At 44.3% G+C, this 18,834-nt stretch overlaps 2 protein-coding genes across 5 annotated transcripts in view; one reads left to right on the top strand and one right to left on the bottom strand.

Annotated features, from left to right (window-relative positions):
• LOC119976625 (guanine nucleotide-binding protein subunit beta-4) overlaps positions 1-14,367 on the top strand; it is a 93,760-nt gene extending 79,393 nt beyond the window's left edge. The window contains exons 9-10 of one of the 2 annotated variants that reach the window (XM_038817257.1): positions 317-533; positions 11,377-14,367. In XM_038817257.1, the coding sequence (XP_038673185.1) occupies positions 317-533; positions 11,377-11,483 (324 nt within the window). In that variant the 3' untranslated portion in view covers positions 11,484-14,367. The remainder of the gene's footprint in view (positions 1-316; positions 534-11,376) is intronic. The other variant, XM_038817258.1, reaches the window with a different exon arrangement.
• A 1,014-nt stretch (positions 14,368-15,381) lies between these two features.
• The window catches only part of LOC119976624 (mitofusin-1-like), a 102,746-nt gene continuing 99,293 nt past the window's right edge, over positions 15,382-18,834 (bottom strand). For all 3 annotated transcript variants that reach the window (XM_038817255.1, XM_038817254.1, XM_038817256.1), the window contains exon 18: positions 15,382-18,018. In XM_038817255.1, coding sequence (XP_038673183.1) covers positions 17,949-18,018 — 70 coding nt within the window. In that variant the 3' untranslated portion in view covers positions 15,382-17,948. The remainder of the gene's footprint in view (positions 18,019-18,834) is intronic.

The following is an 18,834-nucleotide window of genomic DNA, read 5'->3' as shown; positions in this document are numbered from 1 at the left end:
GTTGTCATTTTATATCTACTTTTGCAAGTATTCTATTTAAAGTAGGTACAAGGGCAGCACAGTGGTTAGCACTGCTGCCTCACAGCAGCGTGGACCCGGTTCGATCCCGGACCGGGTCACTGTCCCTGTGGAGCTGTACATTCTCCCTGTGTCTGTGTGGGTCTCAACCCAAAAAAAGATGTGCAGGGTAGGTATTGGCCATGCTAAATTGCCCCTTAATTGGGGGTGGAAGGATTAGATACTCCAAATTTATATTTAATAAAATTAAAGTGGGCATAATTTGGCAAGCTATTGATATCTTATTCTGTTTCAACAGTTCTTCCCTAATGGAAATGCATTTGCCACTGGGTCAGATGATGCCACTTGCCGGTTGTTTGACCTTCGAGCAGACCAGGAGCTGATGATGTATTCCCATGATAACATTATTTGTGGGATTACATCAGTTGCATTTTCCAAAAGTGGGCGTCTCCTCCTTGCAGGGTATGATGACTTTAATTGCAACGTTTGGGACTCTTTGAAGGGAGATCGTGCAGGTCAGTAAAATAATGCATGTTTTTCTTGAGAATAATTTATTATGTAAGCTAAGCATTAAACGTGACTATGTACTAAAACAACATTGATCTGCAAGCTCCTGCATGGCTTTGATGACTCTTGATAGTTAAATATTTTAACCTTTAATGTGGAGTTGTTGGGAGACTGCTTTGAATATTTTCTTCCCATCTAGGATGCTTTATTATCTTAAAGGTGCTATATAAATGCAAGTTGTCTTATGACCTTTCCGCAGAATTGTAGTTGTTTCAGATATTGCATTTGCCACCTGCTGCATTTTTTCTGGCCTTACAAAGGGTGCTTTAATGATCTCATTAGTGAGAACAGGCTAATTATAAATCAGCAAGCTGATTACAGACAATAAATGATCAGAGTAACATTTACATGGAGTGGCTAATCTGACATGAGCAATGAATGGTCTGTTTTATGTTGATGCTCCACATTGGTGAGGGAAATTGAAGTGTGCCAAACTGGGGAAGCTGCCCTGTGCATTGCACCACTTTTTGCGGTTGTTACTTGATGCACTATCAATTGCACGAAAGACTCAGATTGGTACAACTGTGGCTTTATTACAGTCAGATGCGTGGCCTCCTACTGCAGCTGGCAGAATGGCTGATCAGGAGGAGTCATGACTATTTATACGGCTCCTTGTGGACGGAGCTAGCCGGCAGGAGCTACCAGCGAACCTGTAGTGTAGGTCCTACTGTACATTCCCTAATACAGGTGCACAGTTAACATAGTGGATCACCACATTCACCCCCTGTTAAAAATGAGTCTGCCGGGGGTGGCGTGGAACTATATACAGAGTAATTTACAGAGGGGAGGGGGAAAAAAATGTGTCCATCCTGTAGTCTGGTGCCCGTCAGAGGTTAAGCCTGTCCAGTGGTTTGACGGTTCACTGGGAGCGACGTAGCGGTGGTGGCGATGTCGGTGCTGGCGTGTCGGTGTTGGCCAGTAGTTGGATGACTCCGGGAGCGTACCGAAGTCTTCCTCGTCCTGTCGTGTGGGCAGGGGAAGGAGGGATGGACCTTGCTGGGAGCGCCGGGGGAGGGGAGGGTGGCGCGTAGGTTGGGATGTGTGTGTGAGTGGAACCTGAGGGAGCCAGGTCCCTGAGTGAGACCGTATCCTGGCAGCCGTCTGGGAACTCCACACAGGCATACTGGGGGTTGGCGTGGAGTAGGCGTACCATGTCCACCAAGAGGTCCGCCTTGTGGAGTCGGACATGCCTACGTAGAAGAACCGGTCCTGGAGCTGCCAGCCAAGTCGGGAGCGACACCCCGGATGTGGACTTTCTAGGGAAGGTAAAAACACTTTCATGGGGTGTTGTATTTGTGGCGGTGCACAGTAGAGACTGGATGGAGTGCAGTGCATCCGGGAGGACCTGCTGCCAGCGAGCAGCTGGGAGGTTTCTGGACCGTAGGGCCAGCTGGCCGGCCCTCCAAACCGTCCCGTTCTCCCTCTCTACCTGCCCGTTTCCCTGGGCGTTGTAGCTGGTCCTCCTGCTGGAGGCGATACCCCTGCTGAGCAAGAACTGACACAGCTCATCGCTCATGAATGAGGATCCCCTGTCGCTGTGGATGTAGTCGGGGAAACCGAACAGAGCGATGATGGAGTTGAAGGCCTTGATGACGGTGGCAGACGTCATGGGATGGCGAAGGGGAACCTGGAGAATTCATCGACCACACAGGATATATGTGTTGCGGTCGGTGGAGGGGAAGGGCCCTTTGAAATCCACGCTGAGACGTTCAAAGGGGCGGGATGCTTTCACCAGGCGCGCACGGTCCGGCCGGTAGAAGTGCGGCTTGCACTCCGCACAGACCTGGCAGTCTCTGGTGACTGTCCGTACTTCCTCGATGGAGTAGGGCAGATTTTGGGCTTTGACGAGGTGGTATAATCGAGTGACCCCCGGGTGACAAAGCCTGTCGTGCAGGGCCCGGAGTTGGTCCACTTGTGCGCTGGCATATGCACCTCGGGAGAGGGCGTCTGGGGGCTCCTTGAGCTTGCCGGGGCGATACAAAATCTCATAATTGTAGGTGGAGAGCTTGATTCTCCACCGCAAGATTTTATCATTTTTGATCTTGCCCCGCTTCGTGTTGCTGAACATGAAAGCTACCGACCGTTGGTCAGTGAGGAGAGTGAATCTCCTGCCGGCCAGGTAATGCCTCCAATGCCGCACCGCTTCAACGATAGCCTGGGCCTCCTTTTCAACGGACGAATGTCGAATTTCAGAGGCACGAAGGGTGTAGGAAAAGAATGCCACGGGTCTGCCCGCCTGGTTTAGAGTGGCGGCAAGGGCGACATCTGAAGCGTCGCTCTCTACTTGAAAGGGCAGTGTCTCGTCTACTGCGTGCATCCCGGCCTTGGCTATGTCTGCTCTAATACGGGCGAAGGCATGTTGTGCCTCGTCCGTGAGGGGAAATTGAGTGGACTGAATAAGTGGGCGGGCCTTGTCCGCGTAGTTCGGGACCCACTGGACGTCGTAGGAGAAGAACCCAAGGCAGCGTTTGAGGGCCTTGGGGCTGTGGGGTAGGGGAGCTCCATGAGGGGGCGCATGCGGTCGGGATCGGGCCCCAGGAGTCCGTTTTGGACTACATAGCCGAGGATGGCTAAGCGGTTGGTACTGAACATGCACTTCTCCTTATTGTAGGTGGGGTTGAGGAGAGTGGCGGTGTGGAGAAATTTGGCAAGGTTGGCGTCGTGGTCCTGCTGGTCATGGCCGCAGATGGTGACGTTGTCCAGGTACGGAAACGTGGCCCGCAGTCCATTCCGGTCAACCATTCGGTCCATTTCTCTTTGGAATACCGAGACCCCGTTAGTGACGCCGAAGAGAACCCTAAGAAATTGATAGAGGCGACCGTCCGCCTCGAAGGCAGTGTATGGACGGTCCAATTTGCGGATGGGGAGCTGGTGGTAGGCGGATTTAAGGTCGATCGTTGAGAAGACCCGGTACTGTGCAATCTGATTGACCATATCAGATATGCGAGGGAGGGAGTACGCGTTGAGCTGCGTGTACCGAATGATGGTCTGGCTGTAGTCCGCGACCATCCTGTGTTTCTCCCCAGTTTTAACCACTACCAATTGAGCTCTCCAGGGGATGTTGCTGGCCTCGATTATACCCTCCCGAAGCAGCCGCCGGACTTCAGACCTGATGAAGGCCTTGTCCTGGGCGCTGTACCGTCTGCTCCTGGTGGCGACGGGCTTGCAATCCGCAGTTAGATTGACAAAGAGGGGAGGTCAACCTTGAGGGTCGTGAGGCCACAAACGGTGAGAGGGGGTAGGGGCCCGCCGAATTTGAGGGTGAGACTCTGGAGATAACACTGAAAATCCAGACCCAGCAATAGTGCAGCATAGAGGTTGGGGAGAATGTAGAGGCGGAAACTGCTGAATTCACACCTTGGACAGTGAGATTGACCATACAGCACCCTCGGATCGGGACAGAGTGGGATCCGGAGGCCAGGGAGATCCGTTGGTTGGCGGGGTGGACCGCGAGGGAGCAGCGCCTTACCCTGTCCGGGTGGATGAAGCTTTCGGTGCTCCCGGAGTCCAGTAGGCAAGAGGTCACGTGGCCGTTGATTTCCACTGTCGCCGAAGCGATGGCCAGGTTGTGAGGATGGAATTTGTCCAGTGGCATAGAGGCAAGCAGCGGGTGGTCGTCCGAGGATTCAGATGTGGAGCGTTGGCGACCCGGATCCAGCGTTCCAGTCCCGTGGGGAAGACTAAATAGTGGCGTCCAGAGGACCTGTGGAGGAGAAGATGGCGGCGCCCACGCAGCGCATGTTGTAGGGGCGGGGCAAGATGGTGCCGTCCAATGAGCGCCGTTGCGGGTGCGGGGCAAGATGGCGGCGCCCATGGAGCGTACGTTGTGGGGGCGAGGCAAGATGACGGCGCCCACAGGCCCCACGTGGAACTGGGGGTAGAAGATGGCGGCGCCCACTGGTCGCACGTGGCCCCGGGAGCAGAGGATGGCGGCGCCCATTGTGCGATCGGCTGGGGGAAGTGAGCAAATTCGGGCGCGATAGCGGCGACTGCGTGGGCCTGGCACACTGCCGCAAAGTGGCCCTTCTTACCGCAGGATTTGCAAGTGGTGGCGCGGGCTGGGCAGCGCTGGCGGGAGTGCTTCTGCTGGCCGCAGAAGTAACAGCGGGGACCCCTAGGGTACGTGGTGTGGTGGACGGCGCAGGCATATTGAGCAGGAGTGGCCGCAGCCGGGGGGGGGGGGGGGTAGGATTGGACGTTGCGAGATGCGACCATCATGGAGAGCTCTAAAGCTTTTGTCTCCGCTAGGTCGAGCAGTCGTTGTCAGATGGGGTCCGTCGCAATCCCCGTCACGAATGCATCTCGCATGAGGAGATTGGAATGTTCCGTGGCCGTAACGGCCTGGCAGTCACAGTCCCGTACAAGTGGGATAGGAGCCCGCCAGAAGTCTTCGATCGACTCACCAGGTTGTTGTATGCGAGTGGCGAGAACGTGCCTAGCAAAGTGTTCGTCTTCTGAACGTAGTTCTCTTTAAGGAGAGCCTTAGCCTCTGCGTAATTCGGGGCGTCCTGGATTAGCGGGAACACGCTGGAGCTCAACCTGGAGTAAAGCACTTGGATCTTCTGAGCTTCCGTCGGCGTGGGGGTCGCAGCGTCGATATAGGCCTCAAAGCAAGCCAGCCAGTGATTAAAGTCCTTTCTGGCGTCTGGCGAGTGCGGATCCAGCTGCAGGCGATCGGGTTTGATCCTGATGTCCATAATGTGGAAAATTTGACTGTAATACATTGATGCACTATCAATTGCACAAAAGACTCAGATAGGTACAACTGTGGCTTTATTACAGTCAGATGCGTGGCCTCCTACTGAAGCTGGCAGAATGGCTGATCAGGAAGAGTCATGCCTATTTATACGGTTCCTTGTGGCGGAGCTAGCCGGCAGGGGCTACCGGCGAACCTGTAGTGTAGGTCCTACTGTACATCCCCTAATACAGGTGCACACAGTTAACACAGTGGATCACCACGTTACTTCTGTCATTGACAGCAATTGTTTCCATTTATCACCCTGTTTTCTTGTGTTCTTTCCCTCCGCCTATTTAGCTTTGCAGCTTTTAAAAAATATATCTTACTGCGTATTAACTGATGCACAAAGCCCTGTTGATTGATACAACTGAAGGAAACAATAAAAATTTGTAACTTTGCTTGGAGTGACTTTACTTTATTTCTAATTGCCCACCTTATAAAAACATTTCCCACTGCAGGTTTACATGTATTTTTAATTTTATTTCATAGTTCTTTGTGTGGAGTTCCACAGCAAGCAGCTAAGTGCTCTATAAATGCAACAGTTGGATACCACTGCATGTGGTAATTTTTTGGAAAAGTCCTGTGAAGTTGCTATCCTAAGCTACATACCCGCTGGGTCTGAATATGTAGCTTCCACAACACGTCACTTTGCTGGGTGTTGCACCTAGCCCCACTCAACCATCACCTCTACTTTTTACCTATATAGGCTCCCAGTACAGCAGTACCTTGATTTTAAAATTCTTTGCTTCTAAATTCCCCAATGGCCTCACCCCTTTATTCTGTAACCTCTGCTTCATTCTTCCAGTTCTGGCATCTTGACTATCCCTGATTTTCTTTGCCCCACCACCTGTGGTCATGCTTTGAGCCACTAAGGCTCAAGTTCCTCCTGAAACATTACTACATTAAAGGTTTTATGTAAATTGTAAGTTCTTGTCTGGTTAGTTGTACTGGCGTCTGATGCCAATTTTTGATGTTTTCTGTCATCTCTGGATCGTTTCAAAGTGTAAAGCCATCTTCAATGTCAACATAAAGCTAGCTGTGACTGCCGAATTTGCTAAAATGCTGCCTTGACGGAGGGTATTGGATAGAAGAACCATAGAATTCCTCAGTGCAGGAGGCTGTTTGGTCCATTGAGTCTGCACCGGTCCTTTGAAAGAGAACACCCACTAAGACCCTCTCCCCTGCCCTATCCCCACCTAACCTGCACAGCATTGGACTGTGGGAGGAAACCCATGCAGACATGGGAAGAATGTGCAAACTCCATTGAACCTGGGTCCCTGACGATGTGAGGCAGCAGTCCTAACCACTGTGCCAGCGGCTGCCCCAGAGATTCCTCTGAATGTAGTGGACCACTGGTTTGGAATGCCATAGAAATGTTTCTCTGTTCCCAAGTTGGAGAGAATTGAGTGTTAGAAACATAGCAAACGGGCAGCACGGTGGTTAGCACCGCTGTCTCACAGGGCCGATGTTGCACCTGTAAAACCTCAGGTACTTTCGACCAGTTTACTTATTCAAAGTCTTTATTTACGAGGAAACACACCACACTCACAAGTTCAAAATTCAACAATATTTATTAACACAATTAACCGTTATATAATCCACAAAAGGAGGTTCCAGGTTCAATCCCGGCTCTGGGTCACTGTCCGTGTGGAGTTTGCACATTCTCCCTGTTTGCCTGGGTTTTGCTCCCACAACCCAAAGATGCGCTGTCGAGGTGGATTGCCCCTTAATTGGAAACAATTAATTGGTACTCTAAATTTATTTAAGAATATATAATCCACAAAATACTAGATCAGTGTATATTACCCGTAAAGATGGCGTGGTAGGCTATGGCTCTGGTCTGTTTTCACAAAGGTGGTTCTCGCTGGCGGTCTCTTCCTTCCAGTCTGGTCAACATTTGGTTTGGTCTGATCTGGCCTTCCCTTCACTTATCCAATCTAGTTAAGGTCATCTCAAACGCTGAGTCTTCGCTTTTGAGGGGTCTAGGATGCCTGGTTTTATCCATCACACCCTTTTGCCATTTCCTCAGGCTTTCTGCCAATGATGCCTCGGGAGTGAGTCTCAGCACCCAATGGTCCAGTTTATGACCTTTTGACAGGCCACCTGAGCCCGCCCCAGGTGTCTCATTTCTGGTGGTGTGGGTTGCACATAACCTGTTCCCATATAACGTAACAGTAGAAACTCTGGGTGACGGAAAGTCTGGCTCGATCTGGACTACATCAATAGGGTGCAATGCTCTCCTTGATGGGGCAGGTCAAGACATATTCTAGCAGTTTCTGTGTTGGTGTATTTGACTTTGATCAAGTCTGAATTCCAACAACCTGCCTGAGGTTTGACTGCAGTATGATTTTAAAATGCCCAATTCTTTAATTTGGGATATCCAATTTAATCGGGCAAATTCTTTAATTTAAAATACCCAATTTTAATCGGGCCAATATCTAATCCTTGCTAGGTTACCACACCGAGGACCCAGGTAAGATCCTGAGTCACTAATCAAGTGGCGTTCTCCCTGCATCTGCATGGGTCTCACCCTCATAACCCAAAGATGTGCAGGGCAGGTGGATTGGCCACACTAAATTGCCTCTAAAATGTGGGGGGGGGGGGGGGGGGGGGGGGGGAGGGAGGATTGGGCTCTTTTTTTTTAGACTAAGAGAACAATTCTATTCTTAAGATAGCATAGCAACCCATGATTCAAATCCCTCTATGGCAATTTATGAATTTAAATCAGTCTGGTCATTTGAATTGGCGCCATTAAAAGTGACTGACTCCCCCTCTCCCCATTGTTGTTCGTGCTGGCTATAGAGCTGTTGCCATTGCTCTGATAGCCTCAAGGGACTGGAGGGGTGGAGCACAGGGTCTTGCTCTATGCAGATGACCTGCTTCTATGTATCGGACCAAATAGAGAGGATGAAAGAAATCATGAGGTTCTAGGAGAATTTGGCCGTTTTTCGGGGCATAAGCGAAACATGGGGAAAACGGAGCTGTTTGCGGTCCAGGCGAGGCGATTGGGGGAGCTGCCGTTTAGATTAGTAGGGAGAAGCTTTCGGTACCTAGGCATTCAAGTGGCACGAGAATGGGACTGGCTGCATAAATTAAATCTGGCCCGGCTAGTAGACCAAATGAAGGACGATATTCGGAGATGAGACACGCTCCCGTTGTCATTAGCTGGGAGGGTGCGATCGGTGAAGATGACAGTCCTCCCGTGATTCCTATTCGTGTTTCAATGTCTCCCCATCTTTATTCCACGGTCCTTTTTTAAACGGGTCAACAAAGTGATCTCTGGCTTTGTATGGACGGGCAAGACCCCACAGGTAAGGAAAGTAATGCTTGAATGGAGTCGGGGAGAGGGTGGGCTGGCGCTGCCAAATTTTAGTAACTATTACTGGGCGGTGAACATAGCCATGATCAGGAAGTGGGTGGTGGGGGAGGTATCAGCACTGGAGCGTATGGTGGCGGCTACATGCAAGGGCACCAGTTTGCGGGCATTGGTAACTGTGCCTCTGCCGTTCCCGCCGGCATGGTACTCCATCAGCCCCGTGGTGGCGGCGGCCCTGAGTGTCTGGGGGCAATGGAGGAGACGTGGCAACAGAGGGAGCATCGGTCTGGTCCCCAATCTGTAATAATCACCGGTTTGCCCCGGGAAGTATGGCTGGTAGGTTACGCATATGGCAGAGAGCAGGGATTGAGAGGTTGGGGGATATGTTCATAGAGGGGAGCTTTCCGAGTATGAGGACGCTGGAGAAGCTTGGGTTGGCGAGGGGAAACAAATTCAGGTATCTGCAGGTGTGGGACTTCCTTCGTAAACAGGTGTCAACCGTCCTGCTCCTACCGCTAAGGGGGATTCAGGACAGGGTAGTTTCCAGAGGGTGGGTAGGAGAAGGGAGTGTCTCAGACATTTACAAGGAACTTATGGGGTCAGAGGAGACGCAGACTGAGGAGCTGAAGCGCAAAGTGGGAGGAGGAGCTGGGAGGAGAGATAGAGGATGGTCTATGGGCGAACACGTTGAGTAGAGTCAACGTGTTCGCAACATGTGCCGGGCTCAGCCTGATACAATTTAAGGTTGTTCACCGGGCTCACATGACAGTGGCCCGGATGAGCAGATTCTTTGGGGTGGAAGACAGCTGTGCAAAATGTGCAGGAGGACCAGCGAACCATGTCCACATGTTTTGGGCATGTACGAAGCTATGGGGACTTTGGCAGGAGTTTGCAGATGTCATGTCCATGGTGTTAAAAGCAAGGGTGGCGCTGAGTCCAGAGGTGGCAATTTTCAGGGTGTCGGAAGACCTGGGAATCCAGGAGGAGAAAGAGGCAGATGTTCTGGCCTTTGCGTCCCCGGTAGCTTGGAGACGGATATTATTAGCTTGAGGGACTCGAGGTCCCCGAAGTCGGAGACCTGGCTAATTGACATGGCTAGCTCTCTCTGTTTGGAGAAAATCAAGTTTGCCCTGAGAGGGTCACTTTTAGGGTTCGCCCGGAGGTGGCAACCATTCGTCGACATCTTTTGAAAATTAATCGTCAGCAGACTTGGGGGGGGGGGGGGGGGGGGGTAGGGGTGGTTAGTTTAGATTAGAGTAGGGGGTTAATAAAGGTGGGACCTGTAAGGGAGGGAGATGGCTTTTGCACTATATTTATAGTTTCATGTATATTGTTTATTGTGTTGTTATACGAAAGAATACCTCAGTAAAATGTTTATTAAGAAAAAAGTGACTATGATTATTGTAAAAACCCACTATCTGTTGGGGGGGGGGGGTAGATACGTGAGGGAACTTTCCATCTAGGCCCTGTTTACCCACATTTAACTCCAATCGTGCAGTGTGGCTGACTCGATGTAATTTGGTTGCAAGAACTGCAATAAAACGCAGCCCAATTGACACAGTCCAGTCGCCTCATCTGGTGCCTATGTTGGAAGAGCCCACAGATTAGTCAAACAACAATCCTGTTGCACCCGGAATCATTTGTCTCATCAAAAATTCCAGACTCTATGCCCATTCTTGTATGTGCTCTGTCCCACCTACAGGATAGACGTATGGGGACGGGTGGTGGCAGCACTGTGGCCGTTGTCCCAAAACGATAGGAGACCATTAAAATGAACAGTTTCTTGCACATGTAAAATCAAACTGCCATGTATTTTGTATGTCTGGGCAGCAACTAATAGGGAACAGGGTGTTCTTTGCAATTGATACATTTAATAGTCACAGCAGTGGAGCCAGAAAGCAGGTCAGACACATGAGATTTTGAAGAAGAAACAGCTCAGCTAGAGAAGTGCTGAAGGCAAAAAGACAGTTTGTGCAAAATATAGTTTTCTTTGCTGAACCGAAAACCATTCCCAAGTCCTGGTCACTTACTCTGTATGGTGTGGTAGTCACTGGCTAGATTTAACTAATAGCTTCAAGGATGTTTGGGAAATTCGGGGGTCTCTAAGTTTAGGATTACAGGGAAACCCAAACCTTTGTGTTCCAAGTGCTTATTGTTGATGTCCCAGCTCGGGTTACTGTCTGTGCGGAGTCTGCACGTTCTTCGCATGTCTGTGTGGGTTTCCTCAAGTCCTGAAAGATGTGCATGTTTGGTGAATTGGACATTCTGAATTCACCCTCACTGTACCGAATAGGTGCCATAGTGTGGCGACTAGGGGATTTTCACAGTAACTGAGCAACTAGAAATGGCCAATAGTTAGTGGAATCCTCCAAAATAATTGAGCCATTAAAGTTTATAGTTTTGTTTAAAACATTTTCTGAGCCACCTTGGTTACATATGCTATCACTTTTCAAAGTCAGCAATTGTAGGGTTGTCGACGTTTCCTGCAGCCTGTGAGTTAATGATTAAATATGCCCACGGTGCATCATCTTAACAATTTCCACAATGGATGGCGAGTAAATTAGGTTTGAAAATAATAGCTAGCAGAGCCAAAAGCAATTGTTGTATGAGTAAAAATAGAATATGGTTAATTGATTGTAATGCTTTTAACACAGTGAAGCTTTAGTTGCCAAACTTTCAAGTGGAAATAGTTTTGTTTCATCTAATTTGTATGTTTTTTCTTTAATCTTTCCTCCAGGAGTGCTTCCTGGACATGATAATCGTGTCAGCTGTTTAGGGATCACTGATGATGGAATGGCTGTAGCAACAGGATCATGGGACAGTTTCCTGAAAATCTGGAATTGAAGAAATGTCACCCAAATATCATTCATTGAGGCTGGGCTGACAACTGCAGTCAACAGCAATGAAATAACATTCTTTTTACCTAGTATTTGCAGGTGACGTTTTTCTATCATTGAATAAATTGTATAACAAGGCTTCTGTAAAGTAGGCAAATCTACGAGGAAAAAACCCTGACAACTGTTAACTTTAAAAGGGGCTAGCACATGTAACCATGGTGACTAGGAAAATATTTCAAGCTAACCATTGTTTAGTTCTAATGGCTGAATTGTTTGGAGGGTTTTTTGCTCATTTTAAATCTGCTAATCTGTTGTTTTGTACATATGGAATGTACACATTACAGCAGCCATCATGTAACATTTGTCGATGTAAAAAAACATTTTTAAAACTAAATTTCTAGCCTGTATTTATCAGAAGTCGAACTCTGAACTAAGTGATCGATAAATTGGTTGCTGTTGAGATTTTTTTCTCGTGAATTAACTTATTGTGAAAACTTTAACTTTCTTTCGTGTGCACACGTGAGTGTTTTTTTTTGCAGCAGCAGCAGTTTTTAATTATAGAAAACATTCCATCTGTATGCTTTGTTTTGCGAATGCATATGCACTGTTTTAACCAAATACAGATGAACAGAAGCAGGATCCATCATGTGAAACAAATTGCATGTACATCAGCCCTTTATGGTAACTCATATCTTAATGATTTGCACCTAGAACAGGAAATGCCTATCTTACACAAATTCTTCCCCAGCTTTATCCCAACCCCCATTCTCTGCTCTTGGTTGTAGTAACATTTATGAAGGGTCACAGGTGCTGGCAATATCTTGCTCAAGAGTTTGTGTGGACAGCGATGGACCATACAACTGGGGGTATCATAATGATCTCGACCAGCATCTTACACATGCACTTTCAGGAACCACAAGTAGAAAATGTGGAGAGGAACACATTTTGTTCATTCCTTCCCAACAACCAATGAGCCGCAACCCCAAAATAAAATCAGCTAGAACAGAAACAATGTGCAATTGAAGCTGGTGCCTTCCTGATTCATTTGACTTGACATAGTACATTTAGCTTGTGATTAACATTCAGGATAAGTGGGGAAAAATATATTTTTCTCCCCAAATGTCAAAGTGAACGTGTGCATCTTTTAAACCTGAAATTTGCTTATAATGTAATAAATAGCCTTTTTTGAACATGCCCAACATGTCAATTTGTGGAAAAATAAATTTCTGAATCATTTGGAAGCATGAGTAGTTACAATTGAATATAAAAAGCGTAGTTTACAAGATTTTTTGAAATTTGTTTTGGTTTTTCTTTGAGACCAGTTATGACTAGAGAAGTATTGAATTGCACAAAGGCCTTGTTGATTTAGTGTGACTTTAGACTGTCATGACTCACCCCTCAAAATTGTTGACCAGTCTTTGGTGTGATGTGTGCCCTGTAAACCACATAAATCTAGTGTTTAGCTTTGTTTACATTGATGTGCCAATAACACAAGTATCTTTAGTAGCAAAGTGCATCGATTAGAAGTCAGTTTTAAAGCTTTGGGACCAACAAACACTACAAGCAAATTTATGCTGAAGTAGTCAGCTTACACCAGAACAGCAGCTTTAGAGAAAAAGAATATTCATCAGTAATTTGTGCAGTTCCTTAAAGTCAGGCCAGTATTATCTTTTGCAGGTATATTTTTAAAATCTTCATTGCCTTTAGACTTATTTATTTTAATATATTTTAATACAGTAGTGGCCCTGAAAATAGTTTCCATCGTTATACACCGGACAAAAATATTTTGGATACATTTACCTCTTTAAGGTAATATAGAGTAAAAGGAGCTTGAAAGGGTTGCTATGTAATTTGTTTGGACAATGATTACGCATCTGGTTTCAACTTTTTGAACTTTGCAACGCCTTCAATTAAAATAAATGTGCCATAAGTATAGAACTCCAGCAGCTTGAAGTGTATATTTTTGACCTGGAGCCTTCCAAATATACTTTAAACCTTTAAAATCAGAATTATCAGCCATACTTTCGTACATACACTATAGTCCAAGTTTAGAATCAACATTAATGGCTTAAGCCAGTGTCATGCCTTTTGATTTTTGAAGTGTGTATTGTAGCAAATTGTACTGCTGAAGATTGCTTGGTTCAACCTGCCTGGGGGTATACTGTGTACAAGCACATAGTTTTCATGTGGCCTACAGTGAATGATGAAAATGAAGTTTGATTTGATTGAGTGGTTAAATTTGGATAGGTTTAATATCATAAATGCTGAAAAACCTGAGTGTTGCCCATTTTAGATATCCACCTCAGAAGTGAAAATGTGCACTTATGACTTGAATGCAATGCATAAACTTATTATTTCCTCAAAGCATTGCTTCGAGTAAAGTAGTCTGAAGATTCAGGATGAGTTGTACTTTAAGCAGGCCAACAAAAAAAATGCCTTGAGCCATCCAGAGTGGATATCTATAGTGTAAAATATGCAGAATATTCATGCAGCTTTGTGTAATTTGTTGTCAAATTCAGTATTAAAATCATTGGTCTGAGAAGTGCAAAACTAGTTATTCAGCCTGTACAATACAGAATTTTACATAGCTGGTGATTGAACTTTTTCTCGGGTTACAGTATTAACACCAATTTTGTAATACTGAACTGCCTTTGGATTTTGTATCAAAACAAGAATAGTAAGTTTTATTCTGCAGCCAATAAAACCAGCGACTTGTGCCATGTGTTTTCTCCTATTGTGCTATTGTATAAAATATGAAATGATCTTCACTTGCTGTATCTTTGTTTATAGTCTGTTTTCACATTAACTTTCTTTGTATTTGTACAGTGGCTCAGTGAAACTAATATTGCGATAAATTGATTGTAACCAATAAAAATGCTTTTAACCAAGGCTATTAAGTGGCATTTTTTGTGCTGATATGAAGGGTATTTTGCAGATATATTTTTAGAAAACCTGGACTATTTGATCCACATCGTTTACAAATATCTCCACCCCAATCTTTACATATCAAAAGACTCATGCAAGGCATCTGAGCCAAGATATTTCCACAGAACACTGCATACAGAACTTTAAAGCAGCTTGAGCTTCCCTACCCAAGAAAACCTCAGCATGGAGTAACCTGCATTTAGCCTTAAAATGGTTTCTTTGCTGGCATTGCTCATTTTACTCCCCATTGGCAGTATCGCTGTTGTAGCCCACCAGTAATGGATATCCAACTTGATTTTTTTTTTGTTCTGTTAAGAAATTACATTTTTACTTTGCTCAGACTATTCTTTCCTGATGTAGACTTTTAAAATTCAAGCCTTCCTTTTAGTGAAATCTCCCTGAAGAATATAAAGGGCTCTCTAGCTGAAATGTTCAACCAAAAATAAATAGCTTGATATCAAATCATATGCACAAAGCCATATGACATACAGTGTGCCATGGTCAGTCTAGTTCAACTGTACTGAGCAAACAGATTGAAAGAGTCAAAGATACATCTGTGCCTACTATAAATAATTTCCTCATTTTACTTTCTAATACTTTACTAAAGTATTCTTCTGGAGATGTGAAATAGACCCAAAACACAAAAATGTTCCATCATGGGGGTCAGTGCAATCCACCTTTTTCAAAATCAACTTGTCCTATAATTCAATAATTAAATTTCAGTCTGTATGCTTTCTTCAGTTGCGTAATTGAAATTCAATGACAGTCTTTCTCACCCATGCATGGCAGTTTGATCTGCATTGTACAAATGCATGAGGTCATAGACTCTTGTTATTGCTCCTTCCCCTTATGAATAACATACTTTTTTCTCCTGACATCCTAGCTGGAATTGTGATCATTACGTGTTGGTTTCCTGGACCATTCCTTAATTTAGAAATCACAACACACCACATCCTAAAATGGTACATGTGAAAAGGGTTGCACTCCACCAATGCCCTTGAGCTTTTTTTAATGCAGGCAATATAGCTTGAATAATTTAATTACCAAATTGTACAGCTGCTACAAGTATACATACTCAAAGAATGTAAACTTGGGGTTTGTCCTTCACATCTGATGAATCTAGTAAATGTGCAAGAAATTTGGAGAAACCTCCATGTTACAAAACGTTATTTAACATCAAAACCCAGCTATGTACAAATTTAACATCAAAACCCAGCTATGTACAAATATTCATTAAAGTCTTAAGTATTATACCACCTTCCTCCCATTTAATGCAAATCAATTTGAACCTAAATCTTTATCATTTTACGGAGGCAAGATATAAAGATGGAAAGCTTTACAGTTCTCTGGGGTATCTGGCGAAGTTACAATAAGTTGGAGCAACCCCTATGGAAATTACCGGCACTTATCAGTCTAGTTCAGTCATGCAAATTTGCTGATTATAACATCTCAGATTTTGTGGTTTGCTTTACAGATGGAAACGAGTCTTGAAAATAAACTTGTGTGCTGGGTAAAACTTGGTGACGTACTTTAGTAAACTTAAATATCTGGAACTCATAACTCTGCAGTTATTTCTAATTCAGAATTAGAGCACACATCAGTTCTAAAGCAACCAGTCTGCTGATGCTAATAAAGATAATTAATAATTGAAATCTTAAAGGAGATCACTAAATTATTTAAAAAGTCATATCCAAATGTTACTTTTGCCAATCTACTAGTAATGACAGAACCTAACTTGTCCTCGAGTGACAACACCCCACATGAAATTCAGGTTATAAAATTAGCCACAGGTGGGTAGCTGAACATCATCTGAGGTTTCAATAGCGAGTTCTTGATGCAAATAATACTTCGGACTCAAGGTGGTAATAATGAATATAGTTTTCAAATACATTCAACAACGTGCTTCCAGTGTAGCTTGATAATTATATTTTCTTTCAACCTCACATAAAATCATATTAGGATTTGCAGCATCCTTGGAAACCACTCACATACTAGCCAATTTTACTCCTTCCTGCTTTGCTTCCTCTGACTTCTGCAATAATATCCGTCATCAGTTACATGATTAATTGGCCTTAAACAAGGGCTTTAGGCTGTACATCAATTTACTGCTGAAATGAGAGACATGCAGTTGAAGCTTTCCATCTTGCACTCATCAGGACAAATGCAGAATACCAAATTATCAACAGTTTATTCTGCAGGAGAAAAAGGGGTGCTGATTGGTTGGCAAGTTACCTCTGGCTGAGGCACTGCCATGGAGCAGCAAGGGCTTTGCTCCCAGTTTTGAAGGTAATTCAAAAAAACATACTAGGCGTGAACATATTTTTGTTTGCAGAGAAAAGACCCCTGCGTATGAATTCATGTTGCTTCTAAGCAAGCTTAAATGAGACATATTTCAAGCTTGACTGAGTATCTTAAATTGTTTGGCACTGTAGTTGTTAGTGCACTCAAGATTGTTTAGTAAATGCTGCCGAATCACAGAATCATATGGAACAGTGGACATTGTTTCGGGTTTTGTAAGTAAGCTTCTTGGATATGATGTATATACCGTTGTTGGTTAGGCAGAGTACAAAATGTACTGAACCAGCCCATGTTTGTACAACCTAAACAATATGTTTACTGTTTGATGTAATTCTGCACTTGCTGAACAATCCGGAGTACACTAATTGCTACAATTTAAGATAATTAATTAGTCAAGCTCATAACGTGGCTCATTTACACTTGCTAGAAGTGAGATACATTCATATGCACGGGCCTGTCCTCTGCAAACAAAATAAATATGTTCACTCTTTGTGCCTCTGTTGAATTACCGGTGAGCTTGGGAACCTTTTAGATCTCCTTTATTTTCTCCATGTTAACGCACTGGCCAATCAGCAACCGTTTATCTTCTGGTATTAAATGTGATCATTTGAAATTTGGCATTCTTGCATTTGTCTTGATGAGATGCAAGAAAAAACGCTTTGGGATCAAGTCTCTCTTCAGAAACATCAGTTTATGTATCAACATTTTCTGTAAGAAAACAGTTTAATGAAAGAGAATCCTATCGATACTAATTTAGATAGAGGGGAAATACCTGATCAGTACAAATATGATAAAGTAATCACATGCAAATTTCATTGAAAGATTCAAATTGGTTAAAATTTTTGTGACCAGAGGATTAATATGTTTTGACTCGGTAGTACATCCACAATGATAGATATTCAAACAACTCACCAACAATTTGATCTCAAACAATGCTCATCAATGACATACTCTTCAGTATTTGTAAGTCACATTTGAATGCTCTGCTAAATTATGATGCTGAATATTGGAGTTTTCTCAATATCTCTGAAATACATCCATCCAAGATGCAGATAATCCCACTCATGAATGGTATGCATCTTTATGTATACCTGCTTAGGTTTCTGGAGGGTGAAGAAAGGGGATCCTTGAAAATCATTACTGTATATAAAAGAGACTGGAAGTTTGTATTTTTCACACAGCATTGGTGACAGTCCCCATCAGTGAGGCCACGGGACAAATGTAGGTTCTAAAAAAGGTCAACAAGTTTTCACTGGTTTGGCTGCAAATACTGCTTTGTAAATATGTCCAGTTCATTTTCTAGCCATGTTGCTTTGTTTCTGCAAGAAAAATGCATTGAAAATAAGTACAAGTTAAAAATGATTCCATTGCATACCAATCACATTTACAATACAATCCACTGTCACCTAAATCAAATAAAAATACTTTCAAATTGCCTGTCAGTTTTTATAATTATATAGCACCTTTATTCTAATAAAACATCCCAAGGCACTTCACAGGAGTGTTATTAAGCAAGATGTGAAACCAAGCCACATTAAGAGATCTTTGGGTAGATAACCAAAAACTTTGTCAAAGAGGTAGGTTTTCAGGTGTATCTTAAAAGAGGAAAGAGAGAAGAGATCTAGGGAGGGAATTGAGGAAGGAAACTTGGGACCTTTGCAGCTGAAGACACGGCTGCCAGTGATAAATTTAAACCATCTACACTTTGCTCAGTGTTGGAAAATTATAGCAAATTCTTTCTGAATGCTTCACTCCAATTTCCAGCACAGTTTCATTTTGGCATATGACAAATATCCATGGGAATTCTCAGATTAAAATGTTCCATATAAGGACAGATTCTAGAATCATATTTTTGACATGTACTAATCCAAAGTCTCAGTACCATCATCTGTAAATGCCAAAATCTTCATAAGATTTGTAGCATATGATTTATAGCAAGTATAGGTTGGCATTTGAATTTACACAGAAGTGAAGGAAATGCACAGATAGTGGGTAAATAAAGTTCGACAATTACTTGCTCATTTTAAGAACAAGATAATTAATGCTTGATGCTGTATATTAGTTGAACATGGATCAATTTTGATTTGTACAGGCAAATTCCATCTTTACAGAATGGGTTGGGGCCAAGTTCATTC

This window comes from Scyliorhinus canicula, chromosome 13 (genome assembly GCF_902713615.1).
Source record: "Scyliorhinus canicula chromosome 13, sScyCan1.1, whole genome shotgun sequence".
Taxonomy (NCBI): Eukaryota; Metazoa; Chordata; class Chondrichthyes; order Carcharhiniformes; family Scyliorhinidae; genus Scyliorhinus; species Scyliorhinus canicula.
Note: the sequence above shows the minus strand (reverse complement) of the source record. Positions and strands in the feature narration are given on the sequence as shown.